Here is a 23,937-nt window from a genome sequence, read left to right on the forward strand (position 1 = left end):
GGACACACGGCAGGAAGAGGAAGTGATGTCACGAGCGCTTTAACAGTCCTGCTCTCTTCCCGGGAAAAGTTTCTGAAGTTGGTAGTTGTATAAAATGGCAACGGCATCTACAGCTGCAGCTGCGTCCTGTCACAGGCTCCGCCTCCTTCAATGTCCCAATGACCGAATAAAAAAATTAATTATGAAGCTGAAAAATGTGGCGTCCTTTCCTCCTGGACAACCTGTGATCCAGGGCCGGCCCGAGCCTTTTTGGGGCCCTCGTCATGATTAGACAGCCCCCCCCCCCCTCCCAGTATGTAAACGTGTGCAGCAACAGTTAACTACAATTTATGACGATCAAATCAGAGAAAGGAAAATTAAACCTGTTCTGACCAGAGCTGTTGTTCAAACGTTCAAATACCAAAATTAAAATTGTAACAAACACAAAACTTATTACAGCTGCTGTTCACAGTAATTAATCGTATCTTTAAAGACTGAAATTACAACAAATCGGTTTCTAGCAACTGTGACCCGATTCAAAACCCAAGTCGAGCTGGGTCCAAATTATATTCAGTATTGCAGCAGGTTTCAGATCACTTTTTTGGAGCGTCTCTAATCGTCCTCATACCTGGGTCCAACTTTCCTCGAGTCCCTTTTGGACTCATGGACATACAATGGGACTAAGATCTTTTTAGCCTTAAGATGCTTTTGGGAAACAGGTCCTAGGCCTGTTGTATTATGCACACTGGAAAGGTTTTTGTCGTGGGTCCACTTTGAAGACCTCTAGGCTCAAAGCAACTCATTGGTTTGTTTGTGTGATTCGGGCCGGCTCTGCTTTGGTCCTCAGGTTACTTTCTCAGGTTTGGTCTGTCTGAAGGGATTGGAGCTCGTTTAGGGCGAGGGCGGACACACCTTCATAGGCCACGCCCCTTTCAAAGGAGGCAGGGCCTGAAACGGGACACAGCTTTGATCCTCTTTAAAGTCGTCAGCTCCGACAAAAGCCAGTTGGAAAACAGCATCATTCCACTCATTCAAAGAAAGCAGTCGTAGTAGCTTCAAAGTACAGAAACAAAGAAACCCAGAGGTTGGATAAATAATTATACACTCCCATTTAATGTTTGATACAGTTAGCTGTATTCATGTTGCATTTGCTGAACTCTAATGGAGTTGGATAACTGCGAAATCACATAGCGTGTAGTGTATCACAACATCTTAGATAAAGTGAATATGCTCATGTAAAAGGGGGCTGATGAGACTAGATTGTTGAGATTCCAATTGAACGGCCAACAGGAAGTAAACAAGTCACTGCAGGTTTCTGAGCCCTAACATCAGGTGACCAAGACGACACACGTGGCATAAATATTTAGAGAGCTGTAAAAAGACAGAGTCCACGTTAGATTCATCTCATTCATGTACTGTACTGTCACCAAACTCTTCAGCCTATACATATATATTCATATATCTCCAAAATATTAAAAAGTACTTAATATAAAAATACAGAAGAATTGTAAAAAATGAGCAAAACATTGAATTTTATATGAAAACCATGCAAGAAAGATTCCCCATTTAGTTAAATAGTAACTCTAAGATTCAGGAAAGCAAGGGAATGAAAGGGAAGTGGTCGGATGAGAGAAGCGCAGGCGAACTGCCACCCACTTGCTTTTCATGTAAACATTGTAGAGGTCCTTTAAACTTGGTTCGGCAGTGACGACTGAAGATTTTCTCCTTGCTTTTTGGTCGTGTTTGGAGTAAAGGGCCAGGGGAGGGAGAGGGAGTGGGGAGGGGTCAGGGGTGAGAAAGTCCAAAGGAAACCTCGATAACAATGAGATAAAAAACAATACAGACAACCTATAAAATATGGCTCTGAGTTACATAGAAAAAGCTCATCAGAGGGGAAGAGGAAGAACCTAGTCATGACAAAAAGTTGGAAATATGGCAGTAGTAGCACATTACTTCAATAACGTGTCCTAGTTCATAGATAGGTTGATGGCTGCTAGTCAGACTAAGAGGGGATAAGACGCATCGCTGCTTCTGATTGGAAGATGATTCCTTCTTCTTTTAAGACAGTAATCTGCGGACTACGGCAGGCAGGAAGTACTGAGCGGCAGCGGGGACACACAGTGGATTTAACTCTACAGGCCGACTGGTGACATCATCAGTCTCCCATAAACCTCAGCGTTGGCCGCCACACCGACGTCTGTCAATCAAACACAGCAGGAGCGGAGAGGGACGGCGGTCAAACGCCTTCTCTGCTGCTGGCTGTGTGATGTCACGGACAGCTGATTTAGTTTCTGCTCATAAAATCTGACAAACAAGAGAGTAAAAACTTCAGAACTGGTGCTAAACACAAACAGGCGGTCCAGACCCCGTTCAAAGATCCATTAACTTCCTGTCTGTTGAACTGAACTTGAACAGACCCAAAACAGACCTTTTGATACTGGAGTCATTCCCCTTTTAACGCGTGTAAAGCTAATTTCAGGAGGTGGTGAGATGACATATAAAGTAAACAGAAAGACCCATGTGAGAATGCACTAGTGGACTCGGGGGGGGCAATTACCTGCCCCGTCCCCCCGGTTACAGATGTTCGAAAGGCAGCAAAAGTGCCCTCTTGGCTGTTCCCTCGAGAGTACCCTTCCAGTGGAGATAACGTGATGCAGTGCCAGACAGGCTGCCCTACATGCTAGTAAATGTGTTGGCCTCTACGTGTCTCTATATGATTAAATACTTAATAGTTCCCTGTGTATTTTTATTACAGATGTGTCGTAGTTATACTTTAAATTCAAGTCACAATTCTAATCTTCTGTTTCACCATAAACGCATCACGACTTTCTGCTCGCTGTTGCCCCACCGCATGCAGCTGGTGCCCTTTTGATTTTGTTTCACCCCTGCCCCTCAGACAGCCTGAATCCGCCACTGTGAGCTCTGGGTGGTGCAAACTGAGACAAAGGCCTGAGGTGAAATGGAGGGGAAGGCGAAGGCCAGGAGCACGGAGTAGAACCACTGTCAGCTGAGGGGGTTTACCATCTGATCGGGAGGCCTCCCTGTGGCCGTATACTGGGCACGTCCAACGGGGGAGGAGGCCTGCAGGAATTGTACATCCTGTGTGGTCTGGGAACACCTCGGGATCCACCAGGAGGAGCTTGAGGATACGTACGGGGAGAAGACGTGATAAGCTGGGGCTGCCTTGTTTAGATCGAAATAAGAGGTGGAAAATGGACAGATGAATAAATAAGAACGTATGGACTTATTCTGAGGAGACAAAGGGATGAGTACTTCCTCATCCTGTGGCAGTAGAGTTCAGTTTGGAGAGTCCAAACCTGAAAGAAGTGAGCTTAATGTTTCGTCGACTCTTGACACCGTGTCGGAAAGCAGAGCAGAGCGTCCACGTGACATATTGTCACCTGCGAGGACGGCACAGTGGGGCAGTGGTTAGCGGGGGTCGCCTCACAGTGTCACGGTCACGAGTTGTGATTTTTGATTGGTTGCCAAACTTCAAGAGGGTGGGTCTCATCTAATATGAGTCTGTCGGGGGGTGGGCTGTGTGTGTGTGTGTGTGTGTGGGGGGACTGCATCCTTTCTTGTTCATTTTATCAGTGCTCCCTCTGCCGTGACAACAGCAAGAAAGATACCGCTGGCCGACTGGGGTGCCTTTGGCGGGATGAGGTCCAGTATGGGCGAATCACAAAACTTAGGACCACATGGACTGAACGCAGATTGTCCCCGTATGCAGACACCCACTGTAGTACTTATTTCAGGGCTTTCACTGGCCTGCTACAGTTTTCTCTACGTGAGCTGAGTGTTGATGAGTCCGTTTTCGTCCTGTTGCGGTAACAGGAGGTTCAGTCCTACAGACAGGAAGCTAATGGAGCTCTGAACAGACGCTGCTGCAGACTAACACACATGTCTAAGCAGAATCCCAAATATTCATTCCTAAGTTATCATGCGACTCAACACGAATGAAACATAACATGCATCCTACTAGAGGGGGAAACATGAACCACGCTCCCGTTTCCTACTGACACTGTGGACGTACTGGGGGAGGGGCGGAGAGGACCAGAACCCTGACTGGATGAGATGAGGTCAGGCCCCCATTGAGCAGACAGCGAACCCTCTCTGGACGCTGCCATGTTAGATATTTTTGGGTAGTAAACATTCTGTCCTTCCACATGCAGGTAAAGAAAAAACCAACACATATAGACACGATAAAGGGAAGAACATCTTTTTTAACAGTTGAACCTTAGAGACTGTAGTGTCACACTCACAAAACATTCTCAGGAGTTTGAATCAACCATCAATTAACAATTGTTAGAGGTTTTAAAAACAAACAAAAAAAAAAACATGTGCATTTGCCTAAAAACTCTTCTGATCACCAAACCGGGCTGTTAGCTGTGTGGAGGAGCGAAAGCGTATGTACATGAGAGTCACTGCACTCTTTTTTGAAAAGTTCGGTGCCGTTTCTGAGAGCGTTAACGCAGGAATGAAGCGAGTACAGAACACGACATGCTGCTGCGAGTCCCACAAAGATCGAACCCAACGTAGTTTAAAAGCTTTTCAAAAAGGATCATCAAGTAAAAAATATACATGAATGGACAAGGACAGGCCTTCCACAGTGGAGACTCTGGACTCCACCCTCTACTGATACATGTGTGTGGTGGTGGTGGTGGTGGAGGAGGGACGAACTTACAGGCAGAGCGACGCCACAGTCAGTATGAAAAACAGAACATGGCAGGAATGACTGAGGGGGGTGAAGACGACGTGAAGCATGTGTGTGTGCAGAATGAGGGGATGAGCAGAGTGACGACTTCCCTCCTCAGTGCGACAGTTCAGTTGGTGGGATGACAGATGATGCTGATAGTGAGGAGGAGGAGGAGGAGGACGAGGAGGAGGGAGGAGCTCAGATGGATGACTCGCAGCTGTGGGGGAAGGCGCTGGGCGGCTCTCCTCCTCCCCCCGCCCCAGAGGAGGCGCTGGGGAGGGGGTCGGGGTCGATCTCGTCTCCAGTCTCCTCGATGGGGGGGATGCGAGCCTCCTCCTCGGACAGGGGGACGAACTCAGGATGGGCCATGAAGCTGTGGATGGAGCTACGGGACTCTGGGCTCTCCAGCCCGGCGTACAGGGAGCTACGGAACGCGTTCACCACCTTAATCTGAAACAAAGAAAGAAAAGAAACGTCAGAGGACGAGCACATCGACAGCCACAGACTCCATTTTTATGAAGGGGTCACGTCAAACAGGCAGCAGGGGCTGATGGGACACATGGAGGTCGTGCGTCTGAATCTGGGCGGGGAGGTGCAAAACCACAAAACACAACGTTAACAAGTGAAACAGAAGTCGGCTGGATGAGAACATGACGGGAGAACCAAAAAATAATGTCCACAAAGCATCAACACAAAAGGTCAAAGAAAGGTCAACACGATGTTGGAGGCACCAACAGGCGGCTGAATGTGGAGGGGCATCAAATCACCACGGCTACAACACACACACACACACACACACACACACACACACACACACACACACACACACACACACACAGTCGTGTTGCCATCACTTCAGAGGACATTACATTGACTTACATTCATTTCCTGGAGACTTAACCTAACCATAACGACTACTTGCCTAACTCTAACCTTAAACCAAGTCTTCCCCCTAAGATGTAATGATTTACGTTATGGGGACTTCTGTTTTGTCCCCCAAAGGAAGGTGAGTCCCCACAATGTGACTGTGTAAACAGATTTATGTCCCCATAACACAAGTAATACATGTCCACACACACACTCACTCACTCACTCACTCACTCACACAGTTTTTATCTTTGGCAGGAGTCAGATACACTGACGTTATTTAAATTCAACACAGATGAATGATGTGCCTCCACTCTTCTGGATCCAGACTTTGGACCTTGGCTGCAGGGATTTGCTCCCATTCAGTCACAAGAGCATCAGTGAGGTTGGACACTGATGTTGAGAGATAAGGTCTGGCTCAGATTTGGCGTTTCAGTTTATCCCAGAGGTGCTGGATGGGGTTGAGGTCAGTGCTCTGTGCAGTCAAGTTCTTCCACACCCAACTGGGAAAAACATTCTTTATGCAGCTGGCTTTGAGCGCCGGGGCATTGTCATGTTGAAACAGGAAATGGTCAAGAGTTCAGCCTGCGGGGACAGACTCTTCTGTCCTCGGAGGGTAAACAAGTCCTTAAAGTGTAACTGTGGTGTCGGGTGCGTGACCTCACAAAACAATGAACTCCCAGCAAACATTAAGGACTTGTACTGAACCTCAATACTTTTTTGGCACTGATGGAAAACAGTATCAAAGACCAACAAAGACCGACAAGTCAGATTCAAAATCTTGTTGACTTCTTCTTTGATCAGATCGTTTCTGATTTACATAAAAGGTTTCGTGTTCTTGGATCATTATGATTTTGCTAGTTTTAGACTGTATTTAGTTAAACAAAGTTCTTGCAGAAAAACAAGCGAGTTAAAAAGTATAGTTTTGGTATCCACACTCAATGAACACCCAGCAAACATTAGGGCTGGGTACTGAACCTCAATACGTTTATGGTTAAGAGAGAAATGAGTATAATGAGTATGAAAACCTGAAGTCAGATTCATCATCTCGCCGACTTGAACTCTGATCAGATAGTTCCCGATTTTCCTATTTTCTGTTCAAGTTCTTGTCCAGCTGCAAAAGGTTATCTGATGAAGCAGATCTGTTGATATTACACGTCAGCGTGCAACTTCAGGGCAAATATGAAATGAATCAAATACTGGTGTGTAAATAAATATGTATAAATACTAAAAAACAATTGACATTACTTTCTGGGCCAATGGGGATCTTTGCCAACTAGTAATTCAGCCTCGATGGCGTCAGCACTAGTATAGAACATTTTCAAACGATCCCCGGCCCCAGTAAACAACACACACACACACTCGGGGAAAAACAACAAACGCATGCACACTGTTAAGTATTTATAATCATATTCGGAGCCAGAATCGTTTTGTCCTCTAGCTGCTCTCTTCTCTCTGCCTTAAGTCGTTTCCTCTGTCATGAATCCACAGAGGCTGCAGCTGATCACACTGATTTATACGCACCAGCAGACACTCTTCATCATAATTAATAACCCTGCAGTTCAAAGCTCTCTATTACTGAACCACAGGAGAGCTGCTGGCTTAGAGCATACATGCAACAATCACACACACACACACACACACACACACACACACACACACACACACACACACACACACACACACACACACACACACACACACACACACACACACAAGCTCACAAGTTAAAAAGCTCTTGGCTGTTAAACCATGAGAGACTTGCTGAGCCTGACAGATTTAACCCTGCTCAGGATTAACCCATTAAATTATCTTTCTGCCCAGGCTGTCGCCTCAGAGAAAAAGAGAGAAAACAACAAAGAAAAGAGAAGAGGGATTTTGTTTTTCTCTCTGTCACGAATCAGAACGACTCACAGCTTCTGTCTCTTCTCGTCGGCCAACAGTTGTGATCTGTCATCGACTCGTCAGGCAGCAAGTCACATCAGGGTTAATAGATGCATGTTAAGAGTTTAAATCTCCACGACATGCAGGAGGAGAAGCAGCAGGCCGAGAGGGAAGCGATGAAAGGTATTAAAAAAAAAAAAGCAGGAGGAGATTAAGATGGAGAAAAAAAAAAAAAGCTACAGCAGAGGAAGGTGAAGTAGGAAGCACAGAGACAGTGTGGAGCTCAGAGAAGGAAACACAGATCAGGTGTTCAGGTTGTCTGCACGTTCACTTTTTAGAGCTTTTACATGGTTTTTGGAATAAAGCTGGCCATATTCTGTATGGTTCTTACACATCCCATGAAAAGACCAAAACTAACAACAATGTGTTAGATAATCTCTCAATACTTTGAAGCCTACTGGTTCCTTCTGAAGACGTATAAATTAAAAAATGGCTCGCAAATATATAATTAAATCTATAAAAAGGCACAGTAATTTTATTCATGTTAATGGTTTTGATTAAACATACAAGACACAACATGTTAATTTGTGAGCTTCAGATGTGCTGGTAGGTGTATTTTTGAGCATTGGACAGAGCCAGGCTAGTCTTTATGCTAAGCTAGGCTAACCACGTACTGACTCCAGCTTTGTATTAACACACAGACATGAGATTAAAATCCTTCTTCTCATCTCACTCTCAAAAATAAAGAGAATGAGAAGTGTTCTTCCCAAAATGTGGAGCTATTTCTTTAAAAATCTTGCTTCGTTCAGGTCTCAGTACTTCTGCATCTCTGTGGTTCTTATTACTGCTCACTTATTGTTTTCCTACAGCTGTTTCAGAGGTTTGAATTCATGCGAATGCAAACTGAGTGTTTCCTGCTGTTGCTGCTTCACATTAAAATCTTTCCAATGGAAAACCTTTGGGAGGCTTTTATTGTGAAGCAGCTGTAGACACTGATACTGGTGGAGCTTAAATAAGTGAAACGGTATTTCTTACTATTTTGTCAGCGGATCAGTTTGAAATATTGCCAGTTTTATGTACATTACTATCATGTTTTGTCAGCCACTTATTAAAAATAATCGCTAAGATATCAGATCCTTCAGATATTTCAGATTCAGGATGTGCAGACACCTGCTGACAGAGTTAGTGAGTCATGCAGCGTTCAGTGTTTCATGCAGTTCAAACAGAGAAAAAGAGTCCAGCCGGGTGAAGCGTGGCGTTAGCTGGCCTCTGGTCACCGACTCACTGCCTGCAGTAGAGGAGGAAGCAGCAGCAGCAGCAGGGGGCGGAGCCCCGGCCGAGTTGGTGAGAGAGGAGGAGGAGCTAAGCCCTACGTGGGTGGGGCTAGAGAGAGTTTTGGCGGCAGTGGCGTCATTGTGCTGGCTGACGACGGACGGCTGGCGGCGCAGGGCACCGGGCACCGGCGCCTGGCCCGTCTGGAAGGTATAGACCACATCCATCTGAAGGAAGGACACCCACAACACACCGTTAGATAGCAGAGAGACAGAGGAAACAGGAAAAGGAAAGACTTCTGGAGAGGTTAGAGGTTATTTGTCCTTTCCAGAGGAAGTGCTCCTCTGTAGCTTTTTGACGAGCAGTTTGAGATAGCAGGAAGAGGCGGGGTCTTGTGATCTTTCAACATTTGGTGGATTTTATCGTGAACTAGCGCTCCTCCAGATGTGGTCAAATCTGATTGTTATGTGTTCTGCTGCATTTACACCTGCATTACCATGAGTGGTTCCTGATCTAGATAAGAAATCCAGATACAGATCACATATTAATACCAAGTGGAGATTAAGTCATATTCCCAGATTAAAATTTTATTTAACAGTTTTTCAGGAAAATGTCTTCTGTTTTCAGCAGAAAGAACAGGAGCATGAAGACTAGACCCATTTACTAAAAACTCATCTTCTCGTGGGATAACCTACACAGCAGTGATCTGTCCTGCAGCAGAAAGACACCATCAAGTCGATAGAAAGTGGGAACAGAGACACAGACGGACGTGAGACAGAAACAAAGACGAGAAGAAGTGGACGAGGGAGAGATCAGGAGTGAGGAGGGGAGGAGGAAAGTTTGAGAGAGAAACAAAGAGAGAGAAAGCTGTCGTTTAGTGAGTGAAAGACAGAATGTGAAAATCCAGAAGAAGCTCTGATCGAACTAAGGGATGAAGGAAGAAACGCAACAATGAATAAAGAGCTTTTGAATCAGGCTGAAAGCACTCTGGGAGGAGGAGGAGAAGAAGCGGAGACAGGAGAAAGAGGAGAAAATGTGTCACTTGGAACGACTGATAAAGTTTCGGCAGTGAGGTGCTGCTTGTACCAATTATTCCCCCACTGTGTTTGACTGTCGAGGCGTTGAGCGGCACAACGCTGCCCACCAGGATTAGAGAGGAGGAGGACAGGAAGAGGAGCGTGGAGAGATAAGAACCTAATTAGCTTGCAGCCTTTCGTTGCCTCCCCCCTCATCCTCCCATCCTCCCATCCTCCCATCCCAGGAGGATGACAGACTGATATAACAGATACACAGACATGAAGAGAAAAGAGAGAGCTTCCTCTTTTCTTTGCCGTGTGTCTGATGGTGGAGAAACAGAAGAGGGCACGAGCTTTATTTCTGTTCCTCCTCGCGTCACTTCCCTCTTTCATGAAGCTCAGCGGCTTCACGAAGGCCACAAGGTTACTTTCTGACACTCTACACATCAGAATCAGGGTTTCCACCTCGACTGAAATCAAGCCTGCGCCCGCCCGTCCGTTTGTGGCTCGTGATCATATCACACGATCTTAACCAGCAGATGAAGTTGTCATGTAATTGTTTTTTTTCTGAACACTTGAAGGACTTCTCATCCAGCTTCTACGGTTTCTTAACTATTGTTTCCAGGTCAAGAATGAGCTTTGAACAGTTGCTTATTTACACAACCAGCAGGAGCAACATTATCATTCTTTTGGAGTCATGTCTGCGGCCAACTGGTGAATTAAAGTCCAACATTCACTCTCTTTTAGTTCTGTTTCATAATATATCTGGCTCTTCAGCTGCTAAATGCTCCAGTATGTTCACCAGCTAGTCTCTAACTGTGTCTGTCTGCTGTTTGGTGCTGAGCAGGTCGAGCAGGTGAAGCTGTAGCCGGATAGATAAACGATGAGCTGAAACTCACTATGAAGCTGAGGGGAGCTGAAGATTCAGGTGATAATTCATCAATACGAGTGACACCTTTCACAAATTGTTATTATAAAAATATAATTTATGGCCACTTTAAATAAAAAGTTAAGTATGATGTTGCAGAAACAGTGACTTAAGGTATCAGAAAAGACACTGTTGGTTGTTTCTGGAAAGGACACAGTTGGAACAATATTAAAACGCCAGTCACAGTCTGATATTCTGTCAGTTAGTTTTCAGAGAGTCTGTGTGAAGCTCCAGCAAAGGTCAAGCAGAAGAAGATATTAAGTTATTATTAATTCAGATGCGTTTACCCTCCGGCCACAATAAGTACAAGTGAGTCCTCGGCTGAGAGGAAAACACCTGACCTCTCTGCCCGACTGAGTGTGTGTGAGTGTGTGTGGGAGCAGAACGTCGGCTGCTGTTACTGCAGGTGGGTGTTAGCATAGAGGCTAATGAACCCCATAGGGAAAGAATGGGACTGCCTGTGGACATGCTAATGCTCAGTGAGTGTTGATCTATCCTGTAGGAGGAGGATAACACACACACACACACACAGTAAAGTCCCAGACTGTGAGATGAGTCACAGGGGAAGACAGAGCTGCGAAGGTGCTGCTGGAGACTGGAGAGTAAAAATATCCGGTAAGCTTTTTGTCCCACGCTGGATGCCGTCTTTAATTTCTCTGTTTTAATAAAGTGGTTCTGTACTGAAGCTCTGCAGCAGAGTGTGAAATTAACTCGACAACAACCGCAGTGTGTGTGAGTGTGTGTTAAATATCACCAGTTTAACCTCCACACACTCCACTGTGTGTTAATGTCTCTCCAACACAAACATGATGAACATGTTGAATGTGGAGGACAGTAACAACAGTTACTGCAACAGTAAACCGGTCCGATTGTCTGAACCGGAGGACAGAGTTTACCGGCTTCATCCAGAGTCTGACCTGAGGACAGATGTGAGCAGTGAATGTAAACCAAAGAAACGTATACGTCACACTTAGTCTGGAAATATTCAAGAGAAAATAAGCAGAGTTCAGCTAAGTGAGTCCTCACTAAAGTAGTAACCTCTAATCCAAAATACATTTAAGATGTGTGCATGTTTCATTCAGCCTCTGGTGTTCAGTTACATAAACACGTTGAAGTTTGTGCATGTGCCTTTTCTCTCGAGGACAGAGAAACACTTGTGCGATCAACCGTCATGTCTGTGTTTGACTCCGGAGACATCCTGTACTCTCGTGCTGCTCATTCCACCTTAAAAAAGACTTGATGCCGTTTGTCACTGTGCCCTGTGGTTCATGTGTACTGATGGGGAAGTAGGCTGGTCCTCACCAGCAACAAGAAGAGAACTACACACTCTTCACACCTCTTGTTTTATAAATGTCTCTTACTAAAGCTGCCTCAGTTTATTGCGTCTCTTCTCAAATGTAAAACTACTGTTCATCAGAGCTGATCCCAGAGCTGTTCAACTCTAGTTACCCCAGGAGAAAATAACGGACTTGGGAGGACTTCCTTCTTGTACCTTGCACCTTATAAATGCAATGACTTAAAAAAGGATTTTAAAACTTCCTTTGAATGTTTAATTTTGGATCTTTTTACAGGTGTGTGTGATCGTTTCTGATGCTGTCTACATGTGTGTGAGAGACTTGCTGTGTTTTGCTGTGGCTCTTATTTGATGCGGGTTTGACAGCATCACATTGAATCTGATTAATTTCGAATCCCTTATTGAATCTTTTTAGGTCGTTTGTTTGGTGGAGCACGAAGACTTCTCTTCATAAGAAAGTGTTATTATTTCACTCATACATCATACCTAAACCACAGAGATTCTGCAGTGCTGACAGGGTTTTAGTGCTTTCACTGCATGTTTTATCACTGCTCTGTGATATTCATTAACTCTGTCTTGACTCATTCTTTCCTTTCGCTGTGAGGGAAAACAGTGTTTGCTCCTCACTGAGGGGCTGAGCAGCAGCTGCAGGAGCTGTAGAAGATTAAGTCAAAACAACACAGTGGAAATAATATTAATTCTACTTCATCGTTCAGCAAATATCAACTAAACATATCGTGTTTGTATACGTCAGCAGTTTTTTTGCTGTACTCTGATCGCAATGAGACTAATAATGATTAAAATATGGTGTAGTCGTCTGATCACAGCATTAGTCTCTTTAGAGAGCGTCACTGTGTCAGATTAGAGAGTAAATTCTTGCCGTGAGTTAGAAGTGAAACATGGCAGACTACAGGTTGAACCCAGATTCAACGGACAACAGAGACGATCAGGTGTCTTCAGGCGTCAGAGGCCGACTTCACTGACATCATCTGTGCTCCTGTTCGTCACCAAACATGTCGCAGAAGTTGTCAAACTCTGCATGAGAAGACACGAAACTTCTGACCTGCTCGGCTTCTTGTCCGAGCGTCGTCCCCCACGTCTGTCGGTCTGTTGGTAGTTTTCAAACCATTATATCTGCTACTTTTTTAGTCTGTAATAACAATAATAATAATAGTAATAATAATAATAAGTAAAAAATCGTTTTTTTGTGCCTCTTTAATATAATATAATAAGATACTGTGCTTATCCATTTCTGCATGAATGTTTGCAGTGAATCAAGTCCCTCCTCGCTGTCTTGATGAACGTCTCTGCTGAGACATTTTGACTCTCAGGTCCAGCGGACGTTTGTTAGATTTTGGGAGAATGAAGGCGGGGAGGAGGGTGCAGCTGAATTTGGTTTAAAGTTTGTTTTGTGGGTGACAGCGATCAGAAGTTTACCTGGACAGCTTCAAAAAGGTTTAAACAACAATTCTGACCAGTAATCTTTTTTCTTCTTTCCTCCTGCATCACCATGGCAACTGATGTTTTCGGCAGCTCTCGTGACAGAACAGATATTTGAGCCATGTTATAATCTTCAAATATAATAGATATCAGGAAAACCTTTGAATGAAAAGTGAAGTTAGGGATAAAGTTAGACTCAGGTGAGGCGCGGCGGTCGTACCTGCGTCTGGATGCGGTTCAGGCCTCTGAACCAGAGGATCTGGCCTCTCCTCAGCTCCATCTCGGCGTGGTCGATCTCGTCGGCGCCCTCTGTCAACTCCTCCTCGTGGATCTCCTCCTTCGTGCTGCCGTGACCCGCCTCCTTCAGGAACTTCAGGTGGTGGGTGGGGATGGCCGAGATCAGCTGAAAGAAAAAATATAAACGTTGTTTAAGGACTGATTTTACACATGAATGGTTCGTTCTACTCTCGATAAAACTACAACACTCAAATCACTGGAGAGCGGCGATGAGCAACATCATGAAGAAAGTTTTTCCTGAATTTCAGGGGACATTTGACAACTTAGTTTAATTGTATTTTACTTAAGAAATCCGAACAAATCAACTAATTTTTAGGTCCGTTTTGTTTCATATTACTTCCACAATTCTTTATCAACAAGGAATCATTAAGCTGAACTAATTATTATTATCAGACCTCAAACTTCAAATATAACATATGAGAGCTACAAAAAAAAGTTGCATTGTTCATTTATTTTTATCTTATTATGTTTACATATTTAATCGTATTATTAATCATATAGACATCTGATGTAATGCTCTATTGTATTTACGGTACATTATATTGTATTACCTATTGTAATAAAACATCTTTTTATGATTGGCTTTTGTGTAGTTGTTTGTTCAAATAAATAAAGAGACATCAGCTTTTTATATTTCTGTCACCTTCTCTCTCTGTTAGAAACAAAAGGTGCTTTACCTCTAAAACAAACCACAGACCTCAGATCAGCCTGTTTCTGTCAGCATCTTTCTGTCTCTCTGTTCTCTCTGCCCTCCAAATGAACCCACCAGCCTTCTTATGACTGAACTTTTTCTTTTTTTTTCTCTCTGTAATATATGCTTTCTAAGCCTCTGTGTGTGTGTGTGTGTGTGTGTGTGTACACATGTTAACAGGATCATGCATGTGATGGTGTGTTTGTGTGTGTCCACAGAGGGACTGACACGCTGGGTTTGTTTTCCCTCTGTGCTCGTAAACAGGAGTCGCGCTGCTTTCATGTGCTGAGCTCATTACCATGGCGATGGTCGTGATGGCAACGCTGCAGCAGCGCAAGTGTGACAGGCAACAGTTTGCTGCCACAAACCTCACGTATCCACCTCTTCATCTTCTCCTCTGTACATGCTGTTTATTCACATTCGGCTCTGACGCCGTTTGTTCAGAACAGAACACCTGCGGTTCTGGTTCCGGTTCTGGTCTCACCTGTCCCCACAGCAGCTCGCCCACACCGATGAACACACACCACAGCCACTGGTCGATGGTCAGAGCCGTGCAGGAGAACGGCTTCCCTCCGAACTGCACAATGACAATCTGGGGAGGAAAGGAAACAGCTGAGTGAACAAGTGATGGTCCACGTTTTTTCTTATTGTGAAGCCTGAATAAACACTTCAAACTAACTTCAGCCCGGTGATTATGAAGCCGACTTCAGCCTGGTAAAACTTACTAACAGATCCTGACACATCTCGTCTCATGACCAATTTAGTTAATAGGTTACATCCTCATTAAATACGTGGCCTCTGACATTAGCGTCTTTATATTAGGTGACATGTCGCTATAATAAGCTTCAAGAAGTCCTGAGAAGTTCATAGTGGATGTGAACGACTATTTAAAGACAAAAAATTCCAATCAAAATGTGGACAATGCTTCATGCTGTCCCGGACTTCATGGCTCATCATTGGCCCTGTGTAGGCAGGCCTCTGAGGTCTTTGGCTGGTTTGTCTTATGTCGGCACCAGGGGCGTTTCTAGGAGTTGACAAGGTCTGCGGCTAAGCCCAGACCATCTGGGGCTGAGGTCAGTGTGTGTGCGTGCCCTGAGTGTCAAATCTTTTTTAGGAGGTCCCTTCTGTTCTGCCTGGAACACTGCCGCTTACATTTAATTTAATTTTACTGAATTGTATGACTACTTCGAACATTAAATTTGAAATGTAATGAAATTTTTAATAGTTATGTTAAGAGAATTGCTCTGATCAAAATGGACATCTGCAGGGAAGCTGAGGATTCTCAAAGCACCAGTGTTTAATTGCTACTTTCCTTTTTTATTCTGTTTTAACAGCTTTATTTGATTACTGTAATGTTTGGCATTTTGTGTTGTACAAAAAAAAATAAACCAGCAGCCTGATGACTATTTTTGTACAACCATTTAGGGAATATCGGGTGTTTTGACCATCTCCATGAGCCACGTTCTCCCGCAAAAACGTCAGAATGCACCAGCAGCAGATCACAGATATGTAGTTAGGGATTTCTTAGCTGCATTAGTCAATAAACCAGTGGTTCTCACATCTAGGCGCAGCGCGGTCGCTAGTGGGACTTCTGTTTATACTTTCGTTTTTGGTGTAGCGTTGTTGCTGCTGCGTGAGCCCGACAGCCGAGCAGAAGCAGCATTGCACGCTGCAGATGCACTGACTGAGTGTCGTATACAAGAGGACGTTACCCACCCACTCCCTCAGTCTCTCTACATCCACACGCAGGCAGCAGCAAGGGTTGGGGGTGGTCGGGAATTAAATCATTTATATTTCGTGATGATTATAGATATTTTTCCTCTGTCAAAAAACATTCACAGCCACAGAAGCCCGAAGTTGACAACGCTGTTGTCCAGGGCTATTATATTATTCTTTTTTTGGGGGGGGGGTCCGGGGTTTTTCATAAATCATTCGAGCCGTAGCCTCAGACGCTCAGGCCTAACGATGCCGCCGGTCGGCACGGCACTCAGGATGCAAGTGAACGCCTTCCTTTCTCCCTTTATATCAATGATCTAATTTTAACCAAAAAGAAGGGTGTGAAAAGTTTGTGAATCACTGCATTAGATGATGATGTATGATGATGATGATGGGGTTACCTGCAGGGCGAAGGTCCCCAGTACGACGCTGCAGAAGATGGGGTTCCTGTAGATGCCCTCGAACACGTTCCTCTCTCCGTGGATCTTCCTGGCGTTGATTTCGTTGAAGAGCTGCATCATGACGAACACGTTGAACACGATGGTGTAGTGCTCCGATGGCGGCGAGTGCAGGGGAGTGTTGCGGCCGTTGTCAATGTCGAAAATCGTCTCACCTGAGAGACAACGTAGGAAAAGATCCTCAAAACAAATCTAAATTCTTTTGACAACAAACAACAATGTCCTCTGAAATGGATTTACATACTGAACAATAATTCTAATAAAGACCTCCGACCAGGTACAGTCTACCTCATGAACGTTGTTAGTTGTTTAACTCACCAGCGAAGAGCAGGGTGAAGATGATGACGAGCTGGTACACGGCGTGGCCCAGGATGTTCTTCATCATGGTCCTGGAGATTAGAGGCTTGTTGCGGCCATACGGTCTACGTAACAGCAGAGACTCAGTGGGCGGTTCGGTGGCCAGAGCGAGAGACGCCAGAGTGTCCATGATGAGGTTGACCCAGAGCATCTGGACGGCCTTCAGAGGGGAGTCCTGCAGGAGGAGGAGGAGGAGGAGGAGGAGGAGGAGGAGAGGTCAGAAGTTTGATTTACAGGAAGGAAGGGAAATCTGATCGAGCAAACAACAGGAAAAAAATAACAACCAATAACACGTCTTGTTCTTTCTGTCATTTCCCTCCAGTGTCTCGTCTTTTTCTTCTTGCCTCTGCACGTTGTGAGTGGAGTAATACAGCTTTTCTAAGCACTTTTCACTTTTTTTCTCAAATAAATAATTTTCAACGCCTCTTCACCTCAGTTCACGTTGCTCAGTGCAAAATCTTTGTCTTTGCATTGACTTTACATGCAATTGTGATGTGATGTCTGCAGCCCCTGGTGGTGTCCGCCTTTGGACCCCCGCCGGGCCGACACAGAGAGATTTAAAGACAGATTTGAACATGTAAGCCAAATGTACAGTATATGTGAAGCACAATGTTACTGCATATTGGGGCTGTTGGTTCCATCCAAGCGCATCATTTCCAAGAGGTACATGTGTTGTTGACGTTGTTGACGCCAAAAGCAAAAAGGAGCTGAAGATGTGCAGACACTACTCAGGACTGAAAAAATTACTTTCACCTTGTCTGCATGTTTTTAAGGAAGAAAGAAATGATTTATATTGTTTTTACAGAACATATTCTCCTATAAAGATGAAAAGACGACAGTGCTCATTGTAGTTAGTATGCAAACACAACATTATCTATCAGAAGAGATCAGGTCTCTGTCGAGGAAACTAAACATGATTTTCAAAGAGTTCTCTGATTTAGCACCCGATGGACAGTTTTTAAAACCTGGCATGGGCATTACCCACAATGCAACTCGACTGTCGACAGTTATGCTAGTAGCGGCTAATGGTAATGTTAAGCTTTCAAACACCACACCTCCAAACTTTCAGTCTTCAGCCCCGCTGCACGACGCTGGCTCAAGTACTTCGTACTCGTGTAAACGTAGAGTTCCCCTCTGAGTAGGGTTAGTGCTTTAACAATACAGAGATTTATATAGCATTTCTATTTTATTTTGTTATACTGCCATCATTAAGCACAATAACCAAACAATAATAAAAATATGTTTTAGTTCAGTTTCCAGTTTAGAAAACCTTATTGTCCTCAAAGAGCCACTTTGTGTTACCGCACAGTGCTAGTACAGGCAGGTCAACACATGGACACGTCACAAAAACTACATAGAACAAATATAAAACAGCAGCAACAACAAAACACTGCATCCACGGTCAAGGCAATTCAAATCATGAATAAATACATGACCCCCCCCCCTCAGCATCCTAAAATGGTGAATAAATAAATATCTAAACTGCAGTCTGCCCGTATGATAAAATCATGAATACATACATAAATTGCAGACTCTACCATCTTATTAAACTGCGTTTTTATTTTTTAGACGGTTGGCCCTTGTTTTGGGGGTATCTGTACTGCGGTCAGAAACTGTACTGCTAGTGGACGGGAATGATCCTGGCAGACCTCGTCAGCCTTCACAGTCGGCCTGGTCAGGTACAGGTGGTACAGGTCCGTCTGCTGCATCCCCATGATTTTTCCACAGTCCGAGCTGTTGTCTGACAGACTGATTCAAATGCACATAAACACAAACACACACACACACAAACTTCATCGGACCCCCTCCACATCTGAGACCAAACCTACGACATTCCTCTGTTTATACAATAAAGACATAAATCAGTTCACCATCGTTTAATGATCTGTGCCAACGAAACCAAGCGCTGGATGATCAGTGAGTATAAACTCAGCGCAGAGACCGCAGACCTGCTGAGTCCCTGTTATATTTCAGGATTATGATGGTGACGTGTTGCCATGGTTTCAGGCTGTATCTTAGCCTACTTTGTGCTCTCTACTCTGTAGACGAGTTAGTTATCTGTCCTGCCAGCTGTGAGCCTTTCAATTAATACACAGCCGCAAGTTACTTTTTTTTTTTTTTTATTGTGTCAGGAGTTCAGTTTCCTGATTAGAGACACATTATGAAACAAAAAAAAAAGTGACACGGCTGCCTCGCCTCCTCACAGCGCTGAGGCGGTCACATCAAAATAAAAATGATTTGATCAAAAAGAAATGTACTGATGTAGTTTAAGAGCAGATGCATCAAACGCAAAAGTAAGCCTCAAAATTAAATACAACAATCAAGACACAAGCTTCAGCTCATGTTCAGTCCACAGAGAAGGTAGAAACACTGAGCAGGATGCAGCGCCGCCACCACAGTTCACACAACTCACACAAATGGCAGGGACATGAACCATTTAAACCTGGTGATATTAAAGCTTAAAGTCTGTGGAGGAACATTTAGACTTTTTATAGATCTCAAATGTAGGAAGTCAGACTGAGCTTTAAAACTTTTACAGGCAGGAGGGTCAAAAAAATATAGATTTCCTGTTGTCAAAGAAATGCAGAGTATTTCTTGTCTCTAAATGTGTCTGGAGGGAATATTTCTTTAACCATTGATGAGTTGACCAGACTTAGAAATGCATAATTCCTTCCAAGATGAAAAATAAATGACCCTGAAATTAAAAATGAAACTGAATTTTTCAAACTGGCAGACAAGGGGGAACCTAAATTTGAAAATTACATTTTTATTTGAATTTTGTCCCGAATATGAGTTCAGTGAAAATTAACAGAAAATATTTAATTTAATGGTCCTTTTCATAAAGGCAGGATTCTCCCAGGCCTCTTTGAACAGTCAAAGTCATCCGTCAAAACCACCGGACAGGAAGTTAACATCCGATGGCTGGATGACACCAATCAGAGGACACCATCACACTGCTCTGATTCCTGGCCAGATGTGCCACATCTGTCCATTAGTTTATTTTAAAGTTTACACAAACAATAAGTTAAAAATGGGATTTTTACAATTTGTAGATTATGTGCACACAAATGTGCGAAAACAAAATTTAAATTTGATCATTGATTCATGATGACTTCATTTTGATATTGGCAGCCCTGAACTTCCATAAAAACACCAGCGACACCAGCTGTGACTGAATGGTCGGTTATAAACCGTCATGAGGGAATTGATTGAATTAAACGCGTCACGCCTCCAACCTGCTGGTTAAGTTCAGTTTTAATCCCACATAAACTTCAGTGTGCAGCCTTCAGCCTACCTGTGTGATGCAGGCGCCGGTGAACGCCACGATCACGGCCACCACGTTGACGGTCAGCTGGAACTGCAGGAACTTGGAGATGCTGTCGTACACGTTCCTTCCCCACATGACGGCCTTGACGATGCTCGTGAAGTTGTCGTCAGTCAGGATGATGTCAGACGCCTCCTTTGCCACATCTGTGCCGGCGATTCCCTGACAGGAGGCAGAGGGGGACGGTCAGATTTATGATTTTAGATGAAAACTCAGAATAACAAGCAGCTGAGGCCGAGCTTCTAAAAGGGATAAAAAAGACTTAAGACAAGGCGCTTGGGAGTTTCACTCCCCTGAACAACTACAAACTAAGTGCTCTTAAATAAGGCACTGAACCACAAACTGGTCGTACTGGGAATGTGAGGACGGAGGATGATGGTTAAAAAGAAGGAACATCCACGCTGAACTAAACCTCTTTTCTAAATAAAATCATCAAGAAACACATTCTTAGAGAGAACGAGCTGGCCAGTAGCCCCCTGGTGATTTTAAAGTTTAAAGGATAATGCAGCTAAAGTGTGCAAAGCTCTAAGTGAGAATATGCTGAACCCAATCAACTGACGCAGTGGTAAAACTAAAAAGAGGAGTCTCAGTCTCGTGTTAACAGTAACCATAAAGATATGTGATATGAGTTTCTGAGCCTCTCTGCAGACTCAGACTCTACCAGACGGACGGAGGTGGATCGCTCTCTGTTTTCCAGCTGAACAGGTGATAATTGAACAGGGACACAATGCACAGTGCAAACTGAAAATATTCCAAATGGGACACATTAGGGCTGGAAGGTCACTGGTTTAAATCCCCAGACTGCTTCTGTGATGTGTTTAGGAACAGTAAGTACTGCCAGAGTGCTGTTTGACAGCACAGCAGCTGCTCAGCAGCCTGCAGGAGACACTGGTGTTCAGATGACTTTCCTTAGTAAATAAAGGTCACAACAACACACAGAGGAGGCAGCTGATGTTACTGAGCTCATCCACAGGCCCTGTGCTGTGCTTTTGATCGATCAGTATCAGCTATAACAAATATATTTGTTCAGTGAAACAACGCGCTGTGAATCTTTTCTGATCTAATGAACAAATGATCATCAGCAGCTGAAACATTCAAACATTACATGATGACAAACGCAGACAGTGAGCAGAGCTGCTGCAGAATTCAATCAGTCTCTTTGTCTCAGTATCGTCGCTGTATTTCTCAGGTGAACCACGTGTTGCTGCTGGTTCACAACTGCATCAGAACCCGCAAACCCCTTATTTACATGCTTAATCACAGTCACGACGTGTCTTAGGTAGGCATGTCATATATTATCATTTTCAGACTATGTCGGGCTCTGAGAAACATGTGAGTGCCACACATGTTCTAGGACAGTTTTATAAATGTCCACAGGTTTTCAACACACAGTAAATATCTGAGTGTCAGAGTTTGAATGACACACCAACAGGTGTTATGTTCACTGCGATGGATTATACAACTCAAACAGGTTTCATGAGTTATGCTTATTGTACAGAAAAAAAAGTGTCCAGGATGTAAGACTGATATTATTTACTGTATGTAAGACAAAAATCTAAAGGACGGAACCAGTCTCCCTGTTGTCCCCCTCCGTGTGTTGGTCTTTGGAGAGCAGGCACAGTAATGTGGTTTATTATCCCATTTCACAGCTATCTTAATGAATCCACGGCATTAAAATCAAGAGTTACTGAGTGGATGACGTTTACAGAAAATACCTATTTCATGGCTGCATTAGAAATGTAATTAACTTAAAGAGCTGCGGGACGAAGACGACAGAAAGAAAAGCGAAAGAATGAAGGAGTGGTTACCATGGCAAAGCCGACATCAGCTTTCTTGAGGGCAGGGCCGTCGTTGGTCCCGTCTCCTGTCACTGCCACCACCTGTCGCGTTTCACCCACCGTGCTGTCAATGATGCCTGATCAACAGAGAGGAACAAAAAAAAAAAGAGAACAATTACAACGAAGGCGAATGAAGGAACAAATGAATTTCCTCCTTCTGTCAGAGCTTTAAAAACACAAACAAGTACACAAGGACAAACAAACACGTAAGCAGCAGTAAAACATGTTCAACATCACATGTTGTACATCATGTAACACTGAATCCCTGTTAGAGTGAACCCACCTTTGACCAGAGTGTGTTTGTCTGTCGGCGAGGAACGAGCCAGAACGCGCAGTTTGGGCCAAACTTTGTCCAGACGCTCTTGTTCCACCTAAAAACGAAAAACATGAAAAACTGTTTCATCAAATTCTTCTTACACATTATGGACCAAATACTGACCAATTACAACCCCTGTCTCTGTAATGAATTTATGAAAGAATAAAACCTTCATACATTTAAAGATAACCCGCCTCTTTATTTGTTTATTTACTTTCTAGTATAATGGAGAAAACAAAAACAAAACAATAATTCATTGACAGCGGAGGAAAAGTAGTCTGGGCTTCATCTCACACATCAAACCAGGATCAAACTACCCGAGAATACTGAACTGACACTGGACAAATAATGAGAAACAGCAGCTAAACGAGAGTCGGGCCGATAAATCAGCCGATATTAGCTTATTGCAGATGTATCGTATCTGTGCATATATTGGCTAATAGTTAACAGAACAGTTGTTTTAAAGCTAAAGTCCACTCTAATCAAAACATTGTCACAGAGAGTGACGCTTTAGCATTCAGGTGAAGGGAGATAAAAACTGAGACTAGTGATTAAGAGATCTACAATAGACACATTTATTAAAACAGAATAATAAGTAATGTATGCTTTCCTGTGTGAACTAGCCAACATATGATACTAAATGTCTGTTACCTCATTAATAATACAAGGATCACTTATCGCTCTGTTCTATGGGGAGTATGGCTGTATCACACATAAATATTATAACAATACCATACGTTTCTGTTACAAGTAAATGCAGCATAAAAATAAAAAGGAAATTTTCCTCTCGTTACTATTTTTATAACTGCTCAGGAGGGTTTATGTTTTAAGATCTATTTGAACTGTGTTGTGAATAATTGACATTTAAGGAAGAAGTGTAACTCCCACAGTACGATCAACCTAACTTACACACAGCCTGCTGGACTCGCCTGGGATGCCCATGTTGCTCTCTCCGCAGTTTTTTGATAGCAAGCCAAAACTACATCCAGGCTCAGTTGCTGGGAGTCATCGTGTGGTATAAAAACTTTAGATACATTTTTTATGACATACTTGTTGGCTACGGTAGTGCAGTAAAACGTTTCTGTACTCGTCTCACCTCTCCCTGGTCGTTTCTGATCTGCTGGTTGAACTCTTTGCCCTCCAGACACAGGAAGTCCTCCCCGGGCAGAATGATGCCACACTTGGTTGCGATGGCGCGGGCGGTGTTGATGTTGTCTCCTGTCACCATACGCACAGTGATGCCTGCACGCTGGCACTTAGAAATAGCCTCAGGTACCTGGAAGAGTGTCAGAAAAAAAGAAATGTCATGAAACCTGAAAGAGGAGTACAGATGTTAACGGAGTCCAGCTTCTCTTCCTGATCCATCCATCGCTTTAAAGATTATTTTGACAACTGTAGCCTAAAAGGAAGCTCACTCATCTTCAAACCAAGGTTGGGTTTCTACCAGCAGCTTCTACCTGAGATCCCACTGTGTTCATCTCAGACACCAGAGTGAATAAAAAGAGACGGACCACTGTGAGGAGTCCGTGGTGACATTATGGTCAGCTGACAATCAGAGAGCTG

The 23,937-nt window shown here is 43.8% G+C and overlaps 1 protein-coding gene across 1 annotated transcript in view; it reads right to left on the minus strand.

Annotated features, from left to right (window-relative positions):
- Window positions 1-4,869: 4,869 nt before the first annotated feature.
- LOC139283491 (plasma membrane calcium-transporting ATPase 1-like) overlaps window positions 4,870-23,937 on the minus strand; it is an 81,426-nt gene continuing 62,358 nt past the window's right edge. Inside the window, exons 13-22 of the mRNA XM_070903516.1 lie at window positions 23,471-23,650; window positions 22,342-22,429; window positions 22,029-22,135; window positions 20,191-20,382; window positions 16,857-17,070; window positions 16,482-16,693; window positions 14,849-14,956; window positions 13,597-13,779; window positions 8,836-8,925; window positions 4,870-5,125 (exon numbers count right to left, since the gene is read on the minus strand). Of these exons, the coding sequence (XP_070759617.1) occupies window positions 4,874-5,125; window positions 8,836-8,925; window positions 13,597-13,779; window positions 14,849-14,956; window positions 16,482-16,693; window positions 16,857-17,070; window positions 20,191-20,382; window positions 22,029-22,135; window positions 22,342-22,429; window positions 23,471-23,650 (1,626 nt within the window). The 3' untranslated portion in view covers window positions 4,870-4,873. The remainder of the gene's footprint in view (window positions 5,126-8,835; window positions 8,926-13,596; window positions 13,780-14,848; window positions 14,957-16,481; window positions 16,694-16,856; window positions 17,071-20,190; window positions 20,383-22,028; window positions 22,136-22,341; window positions 22,430-23,470; window positions 23,651-23,937) is intronic.

The sequence above is a fragment of the Enoplosus armatus genome, chromosome 3 (genome assembly GCF_043641665.1).
Source record: "Enoplosus armatus isolate fEnoArm2 chromosome 3, fEnoArm2.hap1, whole genome shotgun sequence".
NCBI classification, from domain to species: domain Eukaryota; kingdom Metazoa; phylum Chordata; class Actinopteri; order Centrarchiformes; family Enoplosidae; genus Enoplosus; species Enoplosus armatus.